The sequence below is a fragment of the Symphalangus syndactylus genome, chromosome 8, assembly GCF_028878055.3.
Source record: "Symphalangus syndactylus isolate Jambi chromosome 8, NHGRI_mSymSyn1-v2.1_pri, whole genome shotgun sequence".
In the NCBI taxonomy this organism is placed as follows: domain Eukaryota; kingdom Metazoa; phylum Chordata; class Mammalia; order Primates; family Hylobatidae; genus Symphalangus; species Symphalangus syndactylus.
The window spans coordinates 23306802-23328459 of record NC_072430.2 but is presented as its reverse complement, the minus strand read 5'-3'; the positions used below and the strand labels follow the sequence as shown (position 1 = coordinate 23328459).

Here is a 21658-nt window from a genome sequence, read left to right as displayed (position 1 = left end):
TTTAAGTTGAAAAGCATTATTATAAAGAAAGTCACAGTATATTGATAAGAGGAGCAATTCACCAGGATAATGTGACAATTCAAAAATTACATAGAGCTAATATTATAGCCTCCAAATATATAAAACAAAATATAATAGGCTTACAAAGATAAATTGATAAATTCACAGTTATACAGGAGATTTTCTCTTTCAGTTATGGGTAGATCAAGCAGATAAAACATATAGTAGATTCGAACAATACAGTGAGCAAAGTGGATGCAAGAGTCATATAAAGAATCCTGAATCAACCAATTTTAGAACATATTTAAGAATGTGGAAGATTTTAAAACATGGAACAGATAGTAGGGAATTAATTAATTAAAAGAAACAGTAAAGATAAGAGCAGAAATTAATGAAATAAAAAACAGATATACCAGCCTGGGCAACATAACAAAACCCTGTCTCTACGGAAAAATAAAACAATTAGCTGGTGTGATGGCATGCACCTGTAGTCCTAGTCACTCTGGAGGCTGAGGTGGGAGGATTGCTGAAACCCAGGAGTTTGAGGCTGCCACAAGATATGATTGCACCAACTGCACTCTAGGCTAGGTGACAGAGCAAGACCCTTTCTTCTTCTTTGAAAAAAGGAAAGAAGGAAGGAAGGAGAGAGAGAAGAAGGAAAGGAAGAAAGGAAGGAACGAAGGAGGGAGAGAGGGAAGGAAGGAAGGAGAAAGGAAGGAACGAAGGAGGGAGAGAAGGAAGGAAGGAAGGAAAGAAAACAGATAGAATGGAAGATCAATACAACAGAAAGGTGGCTCTTTGACTAGACTAATAAAATAGACAAACCGTTGGCAAGACTGATCAAGAAAACCACTGATAAAAGACACTGATAAAGAATATCAGCATAACTACAGACATTAGAGATTTTAAAATGAACAACCTTATGTCAGTAAATTTGAAATCTTTGACAGTAGGTACAATTTTCTAGAAATATATAATACAAAACATCCAGAAAGAAAGAAAAAGAAATAACTGACTAGACTTAGATGCCTGGAAAATGGAATCAATAGTTAAAAACCTACCCTCAAAAACTATTCCAGCTTTAGAGGACAACTTCTACTAAGCATTTAAGAACTGATTGATCTCTTCTTTATACAAACTAATAGAATAGAAAAAAGGGAACACTTCCCAACACATTTCATGAGGCCAGTAGAATTTTGATATCGACCAGAGAAGGACAATAGGTGAAAGGAAAATTATAGGTCAATATCCTTCATAGATGCAAAACTTCTGAATGAATAATAGCAAATCAGTCATTAAAAATAGGGCCTCATGACACAGTTGGAAATGTCTTGAAATATAAAAATGTTTAAATATTAGAACATCTATTGATATCACCATGTTATCAGATTGAAGAAGAAAAACTATCATTATTCAGCAGGTGCAAGAAAATAATTTTTTATAATTCAGTAGTCATTTATCATAAACTCTTATCAAACTAGGAATAGAAGAGAACTTTCTTAACTTCATATAGTGAGTCTACCAGAAACATCTAGCCAGCATTATATTTAATGGTGAAATGCTAAGAGTCATCCCTTTAAAATCATAAATAAGATGAGAAAGCCTGTCATCACTGTTTCTATTTATCATGGTACTGGAGGTCCCATTAAGTTCTGTAAGACAGGAAGAAGAAATCAAAGGTATAAGGATTAGAAAGGAAAAATACCACTCTCATTTTTCATAGGTGATATGATTACAAATGAACCAAAGGGAATCTATAGAAAGCTTTTTAGAACCTACAAGAGAGCTCAGCAAGGATGCTGGATACAAATGAATACCCAGAAATCACCAAATTTTAATATTCAACTACAGATGATTATAAAATGTACTTTTAAAATGTCATCTATTGTGGTGACAAAAAATAAATCTAATAAGAATGTGCAATGCCTGGGTGTGGTGGCTCATGCCTATAATCCCATCACTTTGGAAGGCCAAGGTGGGAAGATTGCTTGAGCCCAGGAGCCTGAGACCAGCCTGGGCAACAAGGCGAGACTCCATCTCTATACAAAAAAAAAAAAAAATTAGGCTGAGCAAAGTGGCTCATGCATGTGATCCTAGCACTTTGGGCGGTGAAGGTGGGTGGATTGTCTGAGCTCAGAAGTTTGAGACCAGCCTGGGCAACATAGTGAAACATTGTCACTACTAAAATACAAAAATTTAGCTGGGCATAGTGGCACGCACCTGTAGTCCCAGCTTCTTGGGAGGCTGAGGTGGAGAATTGCTTAGCCCCGGGAGGTGGAAGTTGCAGTGAGCCATGATTGTACCACTGCACTACAGCCTGGGTGACAGAGCAAGACACTGTGTCCTTCCCCCTGCCCCCCAAAAAAATTATCCAGTTATGGTGGTGCATACCTCTAGTCCTAGCTACTTGCGGGGCTAAGGTGGGAAACTCACTTGAGTCTGGGGGTTTGAGGCTGCAGTGAGCTTTCAGCCTGGGCAACGGAGTGAGAACATTGTCTAAAAAAAAAAAAAAAAGGAATATGCAACAACTTTATGGAGATAACCAGAACATTTTACTGAAGAGCATTACACAATGTTAAATAAATGGAAAGAGATTTTATGTTCATAGATGAAGACCCAGAATAGTAAAAACAGGTAATTCTCACAGAACAACCTATAGGTTTAGTATAATGACAATTAAAATCCTGGATTTTCTCTTCTGATGGTGGTAAACAAGATAATTTGAACCTGTTTTCCCAGTTAAAAAGTAAAAAGAAAAAAAGTGAACAAAACATTTTCTGAAAACTTCCTCAAAATGCTAACTATATAGAGAAGGGTTATGAGGCTAAGATCAGGGAGAGCCCAGAAATTCAGAGCTGTGAGCCCAGCACTGATGGCCATTTTTACCCTGGGAGTGTTTGTCAATCTAGATGTGACTGAGAGGCTGCAGTTTTGGAAGTCCCATGAGGCTAGAGGGACAAAAGTCTGAATCCAGAGCCTACCAAGGATGGAGACCCTGATACCATGCCTCCTGACCCACACATTTTTGGCTGGGACCACGAAGTAAAGACACCCCCATAGTAACTTTCCGTCATGTGGACACAGCTCAGTGTCAAGCCCTGTGGTAGCCCGGTGTAAGATATTACAAGCCTTGTATGTGTATTAAGGCAACCCTGAGCCTGGGCAACATCGCAAAACCTCATCTCTATAAAAAATACAAAAAAAAAAAAATTAGCTGGGCATGGTAGCACATGCCTGTAGTTCCAGCTACTCTGAAGGCTGAGGTGGAAGGATCGCTTGAGCCCAGGCGATCAAAGCTTCAGTGAGCTGTGATTGTGCCCCTGACACTGAACAAACAGAAAGCTCTTTGAAGGAAGATAATATTTCAGGCTGCAAAGCATTTCTGCAAATATCTTCCTAACAAAGCAGCACACAATCAAAGATAACCAGACATATGAGGAGGCAAGACACAATGAGTGAAAATGAATAGGAAGAAAAGAGTGGAGACAACCCCACAGGGACTTTACTTATTTGATTATGAAAGGATTAAGACAGGACACACAGGGCTTCTGAGACACTTGTAATGTGCTGCTGTTTGCCTGGGAGGTGATTACATGAGTGTTCGGTCCATCTTCTGAGACTGGAAAAACTCAAACTTAAGCCATGTTTTTCCTCTGCTCTCACAGTTATCAAGACCAAGGACTTCCATGATCAAATGTGTGGAGATTTCTTCCCACCAAAAAGCAAGCAATGGATTCTGCAGAATAGATTCAGTTCTATTCTGACACTACTTACCTGGAGATAGCATCAGATCCCACGAGTTGAGGGCTCAGCCCCTAAGACTGTCCTCCACCTTCATTTGCCAATTGCAGACTCTGGTTGTTTTATCTGTGCTTTTGTCTAATTGCTTATAAATTAGGGATCCGTCCTCTTTGGGCTCAATTAATTTGGTAGAGCAGCTCACAGAACTCAGGAAAACACTTGCTTATATTTACCAGTTATAAAGGATATTAGAAAGGATACAGATGAAGAGATGCATAAGGCAAGGCACATGGGAAAGGGCACAGAGCTTCCATGCCTTCTCTGGGCATGCCACCTTCCAGGAACCCTGCATGTGTTTAGCTATCCAGAAGCTCTCCAAACCCTTTTCTTTTGGGTTTTTATGGAGGTTTCATAATGTAGACATGGTCAATTAATCCATTGACCATTGGTGATCAACCCAGCCAACATCCCTTCTAAGCCCTTCTCTAAAGGTTGAGGGGTGGGGCTGATAGCCCCAACTCTCTAATTGTGCCTTGGTCTTTCGGGTGATCAGTCCTCTTCCTAATGTTACCTAAGCTGCCAGCCATCAGTCAACTTATTAGCATACAAAAAGACATCAGTTTCGGAGAGTCTAAGGATTTTAGGAGTTGTATGTCAGATTCAGGATCGAAGACCAAATATATTTTACAGTATCATACCATCTGAATCCATTTAACTGTATGCTTATATTTCACGTACTTTTCTGCACATATGTTATATTCAACAATAGAAAAGGCTTACAAAATTGAAACCAATTCAACATTCCATCAGCAGGAGGACTGATCGGTTAATTTTGGTGTATTCATACAATAATATACTGTTAAGCTGTTGAGTTGAAAGAACCAGAGCTACATGTATCAATAAGGATTAATTTCAAAGATATATTGCAGTGAGTAATTACAAGTTGTGGAAAGATAATGCACAATATAACATTACAGAAAGTTAAAAATGCAAAACAATATTATATATTATAATAGAGACATACATATGTAGTTAAAGTGTAAAAACATACATGAAATAATAAGTATCAGATTCAGAATAGTGGCCACTTCAAAGAAGAGAGAAAGGAAGAAAAAAAAGAGCACTGTATAGGTAGCTTCAGCTGTTTCTGTGATATTTATTATTTAAAAAGGATGAATCAACTTTCAACCAGGGATTAATATCCAGAATATACAAAGAACTCAAACAGCTCAACAGTAAAAAAACAAAAGACAGGGCCAGGCATGGTGGCTCACACCTGTAATCCCAGCACTTTCGGAGGCTGAGGCAGGTGAATCATCTGAGATTGGGAGTTCAAGACCAGCCTGACCAAGATGGAGAAACCCCATCTCTACTAAAAATACAAAATTAACTGGGCATGATGGCACATGTCTGTAATCTCAGCTACTCAAGAGGCTGAGGCAGGAGAATTGCTTGAACCTGGGAGGCAGAGGTTGCAGTGAGCTGAGATCGTGCCATTGCACTCCAGCCTGGGCAACAAGAGTGAAACCCTGTCTAAAATCAAACAAACAACAAAACAAAAAAAAACAAACATGTAAATAATCCCACTAAATAAATAATCCTACTAAGTAAATAATCCCACTAAACAGTGGGCAAAGGACCTAAATAGATATTTCTCAAAAGAAGACATTCAAATGGCCAACAGGCATATGAAAAAATGCTCAGTATCACTAATCATCAGGGAAATGCAAATCAAAACCACAATGAGATATTATCTTACCCCAGTCAGAATGGCTATTATCAAAAGGACAAAAAATAACAGATCATGGCAAGGATATGGAGAAAAGGGAACTCTTGCGCCCTGTTGGTAGGAATTTAAATTATAAAGCCACTATAGGAAACAGTATGGATATTTCTCAAAAAACTAAAAAGTACCTGTCCTATGATTCAACAATGCCACTACTTGGTATTTATCCAAATGAAAAGAAATCAGTATATCAAAAGGATACTTGCATTCCCATGTTTATTGCAGCACTATTCACAATAGCAAAAGTATGGAGTCAACCTAAGTGTCCATCAATGCACAAATGGGTAAAGAAATGTGGTATGTATACATAATGAACTACTATTCAACCATAAAAAATAGCAACAGGGATGGAACTGGAGTTTGTTATATTAAGTGAAATAAACCAGGCACAGAAAGACAAATATCATATGTTCTCACTCATATGGGGATGCTAAAAAAATTGATTGCATGGAGGTCTAGAGCATGGAAGGATAGCTACCAGAGGCTGGGAAGGGTGTATGGGGGGAGGATGAAGAGAGTGGTTCATGGGTACAAGCATACAGTTAGATAGAGGAAATGAGTTCTAATGTTCTATAGCAGAGTAGGGTGACCATAGCTAATGACAGTATATTGTACATTTCAAAATGCTGTGAGGACTTGAAATGTTCCCAATGCATAGAAATGATAAATACTCAAGATGATGAATAACCTAAATACTCTAACTTGATCACTACACATTCTGTGCATGCAACAAAATATCACATGTACCCCATAAATATGTACAAATATTATGTATGAATTTAAGAAAGAATGAAAGAAGCTAGGATTCCAAATAAAGGATGAATCAAATAAAGCAAAATGATGTGATATGACAAAGATGGGTGGTAGGTGCATACTCTATTCCATTCTTTCTATTTTTCTGGATGCTTGAAATAGTCCATTTCAGAAATAAGTTCCTTGGAGAGGTCACAGAATACTTTAAAGAGTTATATATGTTTCTGTCTAAATCATTTTGTATTGAAAAAATACTTTTCGACTGATTTAATTGCTGCAGTTCTTGGAACCTGTTTCCTGTGAATAAGAACCAAATACTGGGGCATCACTGTTTAAGAGACAGCCTATCTTTTTCTTATCCATTAAATTATTTGTCCTCAGTGCTTCTGCAAACTCATTACACACACAAAAAATGCCTTTTTTGTTCTAATTTTATTTCTTGAGGACACTTCACTATGCATTTTTAAATACTGTTTTTTATTTATGACCCGTGAATCTTTTGGAAGCTCTTTTGACATAGATATACTCTAATTGAATTTCTAAAATCACTTACCTCCTTCTGTTTTGTTTTCTTTAGGAACGAGATAAATTCTACTTGTCTCGTAGTGTTGTTCTAGAACTTCTGCAGGCCCTAAAGCTCAAATCTCCTTTACCAGATACAAACCTTCTTCTGCTCGTTCAGGTAAGCTCATGCCTGATTTGTAAAACTTTTCATGAGATCCATGTATGTTTGGGAAAATTAAGGGAGGTATAGAGTGTATGCAGAAAACTAAATATCTTTGCCCAGAGATGATAAATAATATATCTTATATGGACCATGATCTAACTAATAGTGTGCACCTGACGCTCCCACTGGCTAAAAAAGTCCAAGAAGGAGTATTGATTTTGTTCTTACTGTGGAATTAGTTCTGTGGGGGTTAAAAAGAAGAATAAAACAATAATTTTTGTCCCCAAGAAATGCGTGATCCAGTAGGTTAGAGGGTCAGGTCAGTCACCAGAGCTGAGACAGGTCTACTGAGGCCAGAAGTGGGGGAACAGGCTGAGGTCTGACTGCAGAATCAAATGAGTATGGGTGATCCCTGAATCTCTGTGAGCAGAAGTGAAGGAGAGGATGGGTCGGGCCAGAGACAGTCAAATGGCAGGATGCACTGAGTGGTACTCACAGTGGGGGGTAGGTATGCTTCAGCCCTCAGGACCACGGAAGCCGAGGACCACTATAAGGCAGGCTTTGGAGAACTGGCAACGATTATGCTTTTGGTTTTAGGGCTTCTGAGGGACTAAAGCCTTCTATCCTGCTGTCCTTAACTCAGCATCTTAGGCAGGCATGCAGGTTTTGATGACCTGAGACAGGCTATGATAATGCCATGAGAGAAAGAGGTAAACAAAGTCCTAGGGAGAAGTTGAGAGCAGGATAGATCCCACCCCTTATGATGTGAAATCAGAGATGTCATGAAGGAAGTAGCATTTGAGTTGGGTCACAAAGGACTGGAGGGTACAGACAAATGTCTTTGCCTGGGATTAGGGTTCAGCTTAGAGAGGTTGACTGGCTTCAAGCATAGGGGAGGCTTAGGCAGGATGGTGGAGTACATATAGGGATAATGGCATGAGGATAGGGTTGAGAAAAAGTAGACCGGCTGTGCCAGAGGAATCAGTAGGGGTTCGGGTAACGTGGCACCCTGCCTCTCACCCAAGGGTTGAGGCCAGATTTAGAGACATGGCCATGAGCTACAGCTGGGATCAGGGTGTCATTCAATGGCCTTTGGGTAAAGTGCCCAGCCATTGCATCACAGCTGTGTCAGCACTCGCTGATGAGCGTTAAGACCAGTCCCAGAGTCTGGGCCTACAAGCTGAGGGTTAAATGATTGAAGGAATATGGGAGCTTGGTGTCAAGGAACTAGACAGATTTCCCTGAATTGTAAGTACTCATCTGGAGACATGAGAGAGAAGGGAACACTAATGGAGGACCTATTATGTGTTAAGCATTTAATCCTTACAGCCTCGTGAAGCATTGGTTCTGTATTGCATGGGGTGGTTCAGTGGCTTGCTCAAGACCACGGTGCTGGCCTAAGTGACAGGTAGTATCAAACACCTTATTTCAGTGTGTTAGGACTCAGAGCCCAGCTCCCTTCGGTATAACACACAGCCCTGACAGGCCCTTTCCATCCCTTATGTGGATTACTTTAACAGCTCTTAGCTTTTTGCACCTCCTTCATCTCTTTCCACACCAACCCAATCTTCTGGCCTGTGGCTGCCTAGAGGAATTTTGCTGAAACTCCACTTTTCTGATAGAGATCACTGTTGCATCAGAAACCTAGAGTGACCTCGTAAGGTCTGAACTATCCAGGTCTTCCATCATCTGGCCACATCTGACTCTTCAGCAGTATTTCCCACTACAAATATTTACTGACCGCCTATCTTGGGCTGGGTTCTGGGAATATAGAGATGTGATGGGCATATCCTGATAATGTGCCAACTACTCTCATGAAAGTCTACACGGTGTATAAAACACTATGGAAGAGGAAGTGGCTAACTGAACCTAAGAGATGGAGGAAGGCTTATGAAGCATTATGAGGCCTGACATGGGCCAGGTGTTCTGCAGGGTGCTAGGGAAACAGAAGAATCAGCCATGACCCCTTCCTTCCAGGAGTTTGTAATTTAGCAATTGAAGTTGACATGTAAATAAAAAAAAATTCCCACATAGTGCAACGGGTACAGTAGTAGAGATGTGTACTGAGTAAGGAAGTGTTGTTTGTAGAAGAGTTCACATGGATCTTGAAGGATGCACGGAAGTTCAGGAGTTGACCCAGTAGAGAAGATGAGGAACAACTGTTGTCATTTACTGTTGAATATCCACTGCCTGGTCTCCGTACTCCCACTCTAGAGACTACAAATCATTAGGATCAGAACTGAGTTTTTCTCAAAGGCTTGAGATTTAATTTAAAAGTTGGTATACTTTCAAGAATGGTCTTGAGTTGTCTTTTAAGGGCTTTCTAGGACACATTGAACTCTCAGCGAGCAGTGATTGCTGGAAAATGACAGCAATGGATGCAGGGCATGATGTCATCAGAATGAAATGGCTCTTATTATACCAAGATACTGGACATCCCAGGAGGAAGACAAGCAAAGTCACAGCCAGAAAGTATCTGTGCTCCTAAGCAGAGACCAACTTTGCATTTCTCTCTGTGGATTGCATTGGCCAGGCCCTTCTGCTCACATAGCAGCAGCAACATTGCCTTTGAGAACAAGCTGTGTTCACACAGACTTTTTTACTTATTTATTTTTAATTAACTAGTTTATTTTTGAGACAAGATGTTGCTCTGTCACCCAGGTTGGAATGCAGTGGCATGGTCTTAGCTCACTGCAACCTCTGCCTCCCTGGCTCAAGTGATCCTCCTACCTCAGCCTCCAGTGTAGCTGGGACTACAGGTGTGGGCCACCATGCCTGGCCAATTTTTAAAATAATTTTAGTAGAGATGCGGGTTGGCCATGTTGCGCAGGCTGGTCTTGAACTCCTGGACTCAAGCTATCCACTCATCTTCGCCTCTCAAGGTGCTGGGATTACAGGTGTGAACCACTGCTCTTGGCCCAAAAAGATCTTTTTGAAGATTCATGGGATCTACACTGACTTGGAGGAGAGGGCAGGTGAACAGGGCTTAGGGAAATATCCCAGGAGGGATTTAAGGTTAGCAGCCTGACTGTGTCTGGAGGTCACTTGCTTCTGAGGGTGTTGAAGCTGGAGATGTGCCACCTGAAAACCACCTAGACTTCAGGGTACTGAAGGTGCTTTCCTGCAGATGGTGAACAGCATTCCCTTAATTGCCCTTTGTCTTGAGCAGAGCAGATCTGTGTGGCTGATCTTCTTGCGGTCTAGCACTCCATACTGTAACTGCTGGAGACTGGTTTTCAATGAAATACATTAGTCAACTGTAATAAGCACTTGTCACAAGATGCCAAAAGAACACTGACAGTTTAAATTACCCAGTGCTTAAGGAAACCACAAAAACAGTGATTATTGCATCACAGTTAGGTGAATAAATAACAAAAACAAATTAAGAAGAAAGACAGCAAAAAGATAATTCCGAATGTGTTTTATGGGTTTTCATCTGCCATTTCATCTTTTTAAAACAAACGTGTGACTTGTCATTGAAATCATTAAGTTACAAAACGTCAAGTTGTAAAATTATTCAGATTGAAGGGGTATTTTGGAGACATTTTCAGATCATGCCCAGTAAAAACAACTTTATGGAAATGTTTCAGTCTTCTCCAAAAAAAAAATGTTGAGTGTGGTTTGTTCCTGGGTTTCAGCACCAAGAGAAAAAAAAATTTAAGCCATTTCAAAGTAACAAATCCTTGTTCTATAAACTCTTAAGCAATTTTTATTTCTAATCAGAGAAATAAAAGTGAGGCATACCTTAAAACAGAGTAGTTCCCTTTTCTGCCCTGTGGTCGTGCCTAAGTCATGGAGAGAAGTCTTCCATGGGGCCACACATGGTATATTAGTCTGTTCTCATGCTGCTAAGAAAGACATACCTGAAACTGGGTAATTTATAAAAGAAAGAGGTTTAATTGACTCACAGTTCCACATGTTTGGGGAGGCCTCACAATCACGGTGAAGGTGATTGAGGAGCAAAGTCATGTCTTACATGGCAGCAGGAAAAAGAGCTTGTGCAGGGGGGACTCCCATTTATAAAACCATCAGATCTTGTGAGACTTATTCACTACCCTGAGAACAGTATGGGGGAAACCACCCTCACCATTCAATTATCTCCACCTGGCCCCTTGACACATGGGGATTATTACAATTCAAGGTGAGATTTGTGTGGGGACATAGCCAAACCATATCAGATGGGATGAGGAGAAATGTTGTTTCTCTTGCGAGTAGTTCCTCTTTTTTTTTTTGAAATGGAGTCTTGCTCTATCACCCAGGCTGGAGTGCAATGGTGCGATCTCAGCTCACTGCAGCCTCCACCTCCTGGATTCAAGTGATTCTCCTGCCTCAGCCTCCTGAGTAGCTGGGACTACAGGCACGCACCACCACACCCAGCTAATTTTTGTATTTTTAGTAGAGATGGGGTTTCACCATGTTGGTCAGGCTGGTCTCGAACTCCTGACCTCGTGATCTGCCTGCCTCGGCCTCCCAAAGTGCTGGAATTGCAGGCGTGAGCCACTGCGCCTGGCCTAGTGCCTCTTTCTAGGGTTTCTCAGTTGCTTTTTTTCTTGCCCTTGACTGCCTGGGTCCTCCAGGTGTTCTCTGTAGAATAGTGGAAATGACAGCCTGCTCTCTGGAAGCTTCTTTTAGGCCAGAGATCTAGGCTGGAGTCAGAGGAAGCCTTTCCCCTTTACCTATGGGCATTGTCAGCTCCTGGCACTTGGACAACCAGGCTTACATCAGGGACAGATGATCTGCCAGGAGCAGACAGTGACTTTCTTTATGGATATCAGTGACCATCATCTGAAGGCCACCCAGTGAGGGTGGGTTTAGTTAACTGAAAATGCAATTTGGAAACATAAAAAAAATCAGTAACCAGAAGGAAAAACTCCCTAGGTGATCCATCATGAATGACACTGGTCCCCATGCTGAAAACAGAAGTCTGTTGCTCCAATGCTGCATTTGCCATTCATTCTTTCACCCCATAGGGAACTGCTAGTATTTCCTCTACTACTTTTCTAATTAATAACAGTAGATAGATGAGCTCACTAAGATGGAACCATTTCTATTCTTCTCATAGATAGACCATACCTTTGTGTTACCAAATACTCTGGCAGTAAGAGAGGCCCCTTAAAGAACAAATAGAATGCTTGTCCAAGAAATGTGGGATCACCCAAGTTTTAAACATGTCAAGACAGTAACTGGTACCAATCTGTTTTTTAATTCCTAGAAGTTCTCCCTGGAGGCCTGGCATGATGGGGAATTCCCCAGCCTGCTCTATTGTGGTTGTCTAGCCATGACCACTGTTGTTTACATATAAAGTTTTTTTACATATGAAGTTTACATATGTAAAGTTTATGTGTGAATTTACATATGAAGCTGGGTGGCCTTAAATGTTCAGGTGGATTTTTTCTTTTTAAAGAAAAAGAGGCGTGAAGATAGGAAAGAATTTGCTGAATAGAAAAATGTCATTTCAGAGTCCAAATTGTTGATCCCCAGGGCATAGTTCTCCTTTTGCATTTTGGACAGATGCACTGGCACATTATTTTAATTCAGGTCTATTGACATTTTTGCTTTTTGTTTCCAATATTTTCTCTTTTGCTGGTTTGCTGTGGATATTTTATGTGTAATAGGTTATTATAATTGTTCTCAAGATAGAGTTTTCATAATAAGTGATAACTCCCACCATAAAGACTGTTTAAGTTCAAATCAGAAAGAATTTCCTTAGCTCCTATTATGTGTCAAGAGTAGATATTCGACTGGGTGCGATGCCTCACACCTGTAATCCCAACACTTTGGGAGGCTGAGGCAGGCAGATCACGAAGTCAAGAGATCAAGACCATCCTGGCTAACATGGTGAAACCCCGTCTCTACTAAAAGTACAAAAATTAGCTGGATGTGGTGGCATCTGCCTGTAGTTCCAGCTACTCGGGAGGCTGAGGCAGGAGAATCGCTTGAGCCCGGGACACGGAGGTTGCAGTGAGCCGAGATCGCGCGACTGCACTCCAGCCTGGCGACAGAGCGAGATTCCATCTCAAAAAAAAGTAGATGTTCTGCTAATTTGCATGTACCACTCCCACTCCGTGGGATATACCTGCATATTGAAGTTATGAGAGATCATATTGTTGAAGAAAGGTTTTCTTTTAAAGATAGGTTCATTGTGGGCTGGAGGACAGAGAACTAGTGGAGGAACAGCTGTTGTTTTTAATTCACAGAGTTATCATTTGAATGGGGTTATTAATATTAGTTGAGTTAGTAACAATCTGATCACTCTATGAGATGAGAGGTGAAGACACTATTTTGGGTATCATTTTGATAATGAAGTTAGTAATGACATAATAGACATCGTGTTTCTTTTGTATTCATGGGGGAATGCATATTTCAGTGCCCGATTTCCCTCAAAGTACAGAACTCTTCCTTCAACAGCAATCATCATTTCCTTCTCTGATTTTTGTTATATATGATTATATTTTGAGCAGCTCTATAAGATCATAATAGATTTTTTTCAGTTTGTGGTTGGCAGCCATATAAAACAAAGACAGAAAGGTTTATTAAGGTTTTAGTTGTGCATCTGATGTAAAAATATGCTGGGTTACAACGCATGGATAAAAAATAATAGATTATTTCTGAGGCTTATGCACTTTCATTTCCTTTAATACGCCAGATTCTCTGTGTACCTCCTTTACTTTTAGGGTGATTTTTGATTAATTCTGACTAGTAAGAGTTCTCACAAATCAGACAGTTGGATCTAACCTCAGATCTTGATGCTGCGTTATTGCTAACCATGCTGAAATGTGCTTACATTATGCTCTGCATTGCACTTTACTGAGTATTGTGGGTGAGAAAGTGATCTGCTGAAGGGAGATACAGACATTTAAAATTTTGCTTCTTCACACACCTTTTCTTGACCTCAAGGGCCCATCCAGGCCATGCAAACATACTAAAGTGGGGTCCAGGACTTTAAACCATCCTTAAAGAGACAGCTCTAAGTGAGCCCCTTACCTCACATAGTAGATATGGCTCTGTCTCCCCTGTGGCCTCTCTTAGCTGTGCAATATCATTTCTTATGTAAAGAACTTAATTAAAATTAATGCTGATGTCCTCACAGAGGTTTTAGAACTCAATTATAAGTTGTCTTAGACTGAAGACTTAGATAGCTATTTATTTATTTATTTATTTATTTATTTATTTATTTATTTATTTATTTGAAGCAGAGTCTCGCTCTGCTGCCCAGGCTGGAGTGCAGTGGTGCCATCTCGGCTCACTGCAACCTCTGCCTCCCAGGTTCAAGCGATTCTTCTCCTGCCTCAGCCTCCCGAGTAGCTGGGTTACAGGCATGTGCCACCACACCCGGCTAATTTCCACCTCAGCCTCCCAAAGTGCTGAGATTACAAGCGTGAGCCACCACACCTGGCCTAGATAGCTTTTTAAAATGAATTTTATGGGAAAACATGCAATCTCTACCAGGAGGCTGGGTTGAGAGTGTTCCTTCTGTTCACTGTGTATGTCTATCAAATATTTCAGGTTTTATTTTTTTACTTATAGGTTTTGGCTGGAGTTAAAGGCTTTACATTTTCTAAAACCTGATTTATTTACTTTTCCTTACATTAGAAATAAGCTTAAGTTAGGTGAGCAGACATAGCAAACCTGAATAAGATCGTAGAAAATGCTAGGTGTTCCCAGGATGTTACCAGTTGCCCCCTTCTATGCCAGATTCAGAGTTAATGGCTAAATAGATTCTTCAGTTTTCTGTAACTGTATTTGAGGCAAATGGAAATGACAGAATGTTAATGTGGAGATCTGTATCCACTCCTGTCACACAGCTCTTGGGGACAGCTCTGCTTGTGCCCTCTTGCCCCCACTCAGTTATATACACTTACGTGCTTTCCATGGAGGGCAGCCCTCCCACACTTGAAGACCAGCTCTTGGCCCTGAGCTGGAAGTCTAAGGGTTCCTTGGCCTCAGGAGACCTTTGGCTTAGAGGTGTACCCAGTTAGCCAAAACCTGCTACCTGTTAATAATGCTTACATTTAAACCCCTGACTAGCCCGATAATATGCTGGTTTCTGTTCCTTTGTTCCATGGCTCCTTATCAGGCCTCCTAGAGATTTACTCTGCGACCCTCGTTGTTATTACTTCTCCCCAGTGTGACAGGGACCGAGCCTGCTGACCTATTCAGCTTCCTTGTGCCTTCCAGTATGAGAACGGAATGAATGAGAAGGCGGAGCAACTGGTGCTGAAACTTCTGAACTCTGCACAGCAGCAATTTCAGATCCCAAAGTTGTTAAGACTACTGGCCAGAGGGCAGGAAATATAAATTAAACAGGAGCTAATTGCTCATAGCAAACTCTACTTCATGGTTAACTTTTTTCCTAAGACTATTAATAAATAGTTGAGTGCTGCATTAAGTGAGAAACACCTGTCAAAATCTGTAATGAAGCAAATTAAATTGAAATCTGGCAAATCCATTCTTGTAATGATCTCAAGTCATAACTGGCTAATGGATTTGCTTTGTAAACTCTCACTGAGCCCCTCTGAGGTGTCCAGCACCAAGCTAGTGCTGGGGATGAGGCGCATCAAGCCTGTGCTCTTGAAGAGCTCATAGCAGGTTGAGAAATAGACTCATAAGTCACTGCAGTCTGACGTGGTGACTGTTACAATGGAAGTGTGTGAAAAGTCCTCTGGGCACCCAGGGAAGGAGTGGGGGTCTTTATCAGCACAGAGGATGCATGTGGATGAATAGGGGCAGGAAGATGAGATGCTGAAGGTCCTCTGTGGGGAAGAAACAGATAGAATACTCACTCTGAGGTTGATTGTTTTTCTGGTTTCTTTCTAAATATATGATACGATAATAGAAATCATGAAACTGTATGAAATGTGCTTACAGTAACTGTCAAGAAGTACTAAACAATAAATAGAATGACTTCACAATAAATCTGACAATGCTGACATCTTTTATTTTTTCCTTGATTGAATGCACCATTTCAGTGCCACTTAACAGTCCGGGTAAAGTAAGACTCTGTGTGTTAATTTTAGTACTGTGATTCTGAGTTTCTGATAGGAATGAACCATCATGATTAGCAAATCTGATCTATCCAAGGCAGATCGTCATGAAAATAAACACTAATTAATTTAAGCCAAGTTAATAAAATGATAAATTACTTATTACTGTCCAGATACCCTTAAAATAATTATCCTTTCACTTTTTTATTAGTTTATTTGTGCAGATGCTGGAACCAAACTAGCTGAGTCAACAATCCTGAGCAAGCAGATGATAGCCTCTGTACCTGGCGTAAGTCCTGACCAAATTCATTGTCTACATGCTTGTATTTCATAGAATAGTAGTTAAGAATGTAGGCTTTAGACTTACATCAGGGTTTGAGGCCTGCCATTTACTAGCTATGTGACTTTTGGAACGTATTTTAACTATAATTCTTTGATTCGTATCATCTGTCAAATGGGATATAACAGGGTTCAACATATAGGTTGAGGACTGAATGAGATAATACATGCAAAGCATATTAGCAAGGAGCCAGACATAGTAAACGCTATGAAAATGTTATCTATTAAAAATAATGTTAACAAACATTGCCTATTTTTTGATATTTTAGTTATTTTCTATATTTTTCTATTGTAACTAATATGCAAAGAACATCTTTGTGCTTAAATCCTTGTCCATACTTTAGACCATTTCTTTATAATAGATTTCTGGGAATAGAATGACTAAACTATGTTTTTTTTTTTTTTTAAGCGTTCTTGATAGTGTAATACAAGGTTCTATGAGACAAAAGTCCCAGTTCTCAATGACTTATGAAAGTTTATTGTTTGCTCGTGTGAAGTTTAAATGGTTATCCCGATTAGTAGGGAAAGGGGGATTTCCACGTACATACTCGGGGATCAGGTTTCTTCCATTATGTACAGCCCACTGCAATCAGCTTGATTGTGGTTGGGGAAAGGGAAGGGAATATGGCCCATGGGGTTTTCACAGGCCAAGTCTAAAAGTGTGTGGTTTTTTCCCTACTCACATTCCATTGGCTAGAACTCAGTCACATGACCACACCCAACTGCAAGGGATGATGGGAAATGTGGTCTAGTTGTGGGCCAAGGAAGAAGACAGGCATGGGGCGTGGCTAGCCAGTCTCTGCTGCATGCTCGCTGTTTCCTTTATTGTTTAATTCTTTAAAACTCAGTATTTGCTACCTATGCCATAGCTGAAAAAAAACCTAATAATAAAAGGGTTATTGAAATCAGTAATTAAAAGACGAACATTCCAACAACAACAAAGCAACATATAGGTCCCTTTCTGATGACCAATAAGCCATTAAAAAAAACCTTTTACTCTGATAGCAATCAATGAATTCTAAGTTAATATGAAGAATAAAAATATTGAAAAATGTAAAAATTAAAATTGGCTAGCCAATCAGCAGACTTTTCTTTTTTTTTAAAAAAAAAAAAAAACACTTCATCAGGGCATGAAGGACATATAGGAAGCTGCACATCTTTAATGTATGTGACTTGTTAGTTTGGAAATGATTATACATTCATGAAACCACCGTGATCTATGCCATGAACATATCCATCATCTCCAACAGTTTCTTCCTATTTGTTTGTTTGCTTTTGTTTGTCATTAGCAATAAGAGCACTTTACATAAGACCTACCCTCTTAGGAAATTTCTAAGTATGTAATACAGTATTTCTAACTCTAGGGACTCCGCTGCCCAGTAAATCTCTAGGACTTACTCACCTTGCATAATTGAAGCCTTGGACCTTTTGACTAATACCTCCTCATTTTTCCCTCCCCAGCAGATCCTCCTCAATGATAAATGAAACAAGTATTCTTGTAAGCCACTAGTGGTAGTAAAACCAACCTTGGTGGAGGGCAGTTTGACAATCTTCTTTTAGGAATATGTCTGAGAAAATAAATATGCACATGTTTTATATCAAGTATTTTTATTAAAGCATCACTTAAAATAGCAGAAATACGGAAACAAAGTAAATGTCTTAACATCATCAGGGTATTGTTTAAATAAAATAAGGTGCATCCATAAGATAGACTATTATGTGTCTACCAAATCAAAGTTTCAAATAATATTTAATTAATTGGAAAATGCTTATGATGTATTAATTAAAAAGCAAGTTAGAAAAATGTTATCTCAATCTTATAAACATTATGTGTATGTGTGTGTGTTATATACATTAAAAAATATTTAAAAACACTTGGAAGGAAATATTAACAGTAGGTTTCCCAGAGGTGGAGGACAGGAATTAGGATTATGGTGATTTCAATTTTAATTTTAGTGATCTGTATTTTCCAAATTTCCTATATTAAACGTGTTGCTTTTATAATCTAAGAAATGTAACTTTAAAATCAAATATTAGTTTTGAGGAAGAATTGGCTATGATTTGCTTCAATTCATGAATTTAAGTTTTGAATATTTTCAACTTTTTAATCATTAGTTTTCCAGTGAAATAAATATAGCTCTTCTGAAACAAATGGAGCTTGACTTCTTTTGTTTTATTTCTTAAGTAACACACCTAAGGTTATTCTTGAGCTTTGCAAAGTAGAAAAAAGGGAGGAGGGATTGGAAATTATATGTTTTGTTTTCTAAGTATATACGGCTCACTAAGATTCTCCTGACCATGCAGTGAATTTCAAGGCTTTTATTAGATGTAGTTGGCTGTCTCTAGAACAAAAGTGACTCGGTGGTAGTAAATTCCTTGCTCTCATTTTTTGAGATTCAAACTTAAAAGACAAATATTGAATAATGCTCCTAGTAATTATTTTCAGTGACATTTGCCTAGTAGAAATGCTATAAAATATTGCCTATGAAAGAAACAAATCCCTTTCAAGAAATTCAAGAACAGAGTCTCCAGTCCTATTTGCATGACATGTGAAAGGTCAGAGAAAATGGAATAAATTGCGGGGAAATCCTTTCTTGCACGAAAGGATTAATATTCCAAAAGCAGGAATACAATAACCTTTTATAATTCCTTCACTTGATTTAAATTAAAAGAAGAAAACTTTGGAATGTACGAAATGCTTGGAAAACACTCTGACAGACTGCCAATGACCTTATTTTGCTGTTTGTTATCCTGTCAGAAGAACTGACAAGCGTAACATTCTAGAAGAGAGAGAAGGTGATATAGTTCAGTACCGCGCAGATTTACATGAATATGGGAAAATGAGAGCCACTGGCTGAGCTAGTTAAGTCTATAATGTTCCAGATTTTCCTAAAGAAAGCCGAGGAAGGCCTTTAGCATAGTATTCATCTGGCTTCAAAGCCTGCTTCGTTTGATCCACATGATACCCAGCCTGATGTGTGGTTTCTCTCATACGGCTTTGATATAGCAGCCTGCTTGTTCATTTTCGTTTGCTTTGCTTATAATCCTAAATTCACTGCATTCTCAGGGAGAGCAGGCCGATGTCATTTAACGACCTAAAACACAAACTTGCTTTCTTTTCCTTCAAAACTTTTCAAACACACTTCGAGCATGTGGGGAAGATGACCATTCTTTCTTTCATTTATCTCCTAGCAAGAACTTGACAGTAATACATGTTATCTATTTAGTAGTGTACCTACTGTATATAAGAAGTTAATTCGCAAGCGACTTGACTAGCATGAGAATTTTTGACTCTTTCAGCAAACGCGATGCTTGTTTATATACTTTTTTGACAGAAAATAGATTCGAGATTCTGATGGTAGAATTTGGTGGCACGTATTTTATGTGTAGCTAAGACTTCCCTAGAATGAGAATGTGTTGCCATGTTTTGGGATGAATGATATCCTAAAGACTCTGATACTAATGGCATGACATAGGCTGAATCTTTGCATACAAAGCAGTTTAAAAACAAGCACACACACACACAAAATCAGTCCAATTACCCGGTGGATAAAAGCATTTAGCCCCATCTCCCATAGGCCTCTCCTGTTTCTTTGTTCTCTGCCACAAACCTTCTATCAATGTTTGTCCAAATGCTGGGCAGACAGTCACAGACCATGCTGAGAGTAATGGAGTGAGTCAGAAATCCAGAAAGTGCAACAACTCCTTAGTAAACAACGTGAAACCAGAGTGAGGCAATCATTGGAGTCAGGGCAAAAATGAAGGTGTGACCCAGCTGTGTCCTTGTGTTTCAGTGTGGGACAGCAGCGATGGAGTGTGTGAGGCAGTACATCAACGAAGTGCTGGATTTCATGGCAGACATGCACACGCTGACCAAACTGAAGGTGAGATGACCGCCACCGGCTCATCCCTCAGGTTCACAAAACAGAGATGCTTTGAGAGAATTAAGCAGACCATAGGGAACTTATTGCTACCTGGGGAGGCAGCCGTGGCACTGTTGAATGAGCCCCTGTCTTGGGGGATCCAAGAGCCAGGGTCCAGCTTTGCAAAGAGGAAAAGAGGAAGGGAAAGGACATTCACATGGCATCAGCCACATGCATAGCTTTACTTTTGCCATATAGTCACTTCTCACAATACCTCTGTTAAGATACTATCCCCATTTTACAAATGGAGAAACTGAGGCTTGGGATGGTGTAGTACTTGCTCAAGTCACACTACTAAGTGGTAAAGTCAAGGTTGAACCCAAGATTCTTGTGACTCTCAATTCATTCTCTTTTTACCACATAGCATCGTTTAATTACCTTGAGCATCAGTTTCCTTATTTGAAGAACGAATCTAATAATCTGTACCTTGCCTGACTGTTACGAGGGTTTGATCAAAAATAATGTACGTGAAGAGACTTTCATAAACTGTAGCACGTTATGCAAACATACACCGTGTATTATTTTTTGCTCCATTGAAGCAATTTTCTTAAAGAAAATCCTTAATGAAAGGGGATAGAACAAAATTTAATTTGCATATGGACAAAATCCCAGTGAAGTTGTTGAGATTATTGAGTTTTTGCAGGGTGGAATGAATTGCTGATGCAGGTCCACTTTCCTGCTGTGATTCAACTAGGGAGCTAAAAGATGAATAGTTTGAGAGATCTGAGGAAGGCCCTAGACAGAGGGCAGAAGAGAATCCAAACATGGTCCAAGGAGCAGCCAAATTGCAATCTGGCGCTAGATGATTCCTTTTTGATAATTAGGAGCTAGTGATCCCAGAAGTTCGTCAGCCAAAAATATGGCCCCTTAATCACTGAACTGTTCTCTGGCTCTGCTCAGATGATCAGAGTGGTTTTTGGTATAGTGATAGATTTGGAAATCCCAGGCAGAAAGTAGAATCAGAATGTAAACTGAGACTATCTCACGATGTGTAAACCCAGTCATTTCTTAATGAGCTCCCCTATCGTTCACTCCTGTGCTGGTTACTCCTTGCTGAATCTGATTGCCCACACTTAAATGACTTTGATGTACAAAGAAGAGGAAACAATTATTACCTAAACATGTTTAGGTTGTTTTGCAGATGCTTTCGAAAAATAATAAGTAGGAACCAGGATCATCAAAAGGTTGGAAATACAGACATAATCTAACCCTCTGATTTTGCATATTGGGAAACAAATCAGAAGGATCAAGTGGCAAGTGGCTTATCTAAGGCCATGGGACTAGCTAGGACAGACCTGGGTCTAGAACCTAGGTCTCAATGCCTAGTTCAGTGCCCTTCCCACTGAGCTCACACTGAGCAAAGAAATCTTTCTAAATTAATTCAACAAATATGTATGAGCACCTATAATGTCATGGCACTATTCTAGGCATTGGGGATGCTGTGATGAGCAAAAGTGGACACAGT

At 39.7% G+C, this 21658-nt stretch overlaps 1 protein-coding gene across 16 annotated transcripts in view; it reads left to right on the top strand.

Annotated features, from left to right (window-relative positions):
* UNC79 (unc-79 homolog, NALCN channel complex subunit) overlaps positions 1 to 21658 on the top strand; it is a 309568-nt gene that overhangs the window by 268308 nt on the left and 19602 nt on the right. For all 16 annotated transcript variants that reach the window (XM_063643951.1, XM_055288333.2, XM_055288335.2 and 13 more), the window contains 3 exons: positions 6858 to 6962; positions 16143 to 16220; positions 20065 to 20154. In XM_063643951.1, coding sequence (XP_063500021.1) covers positions 6858 to 6962; positions 16143 to 16220; positions 20065 to 20154 — 273 coding nt within the window. The remainder of the gene's footprint in view (positions 1 to 6857; positions 6963 to 16142; positions 16221 to 20064; positions 20155 to 21658) is intronic.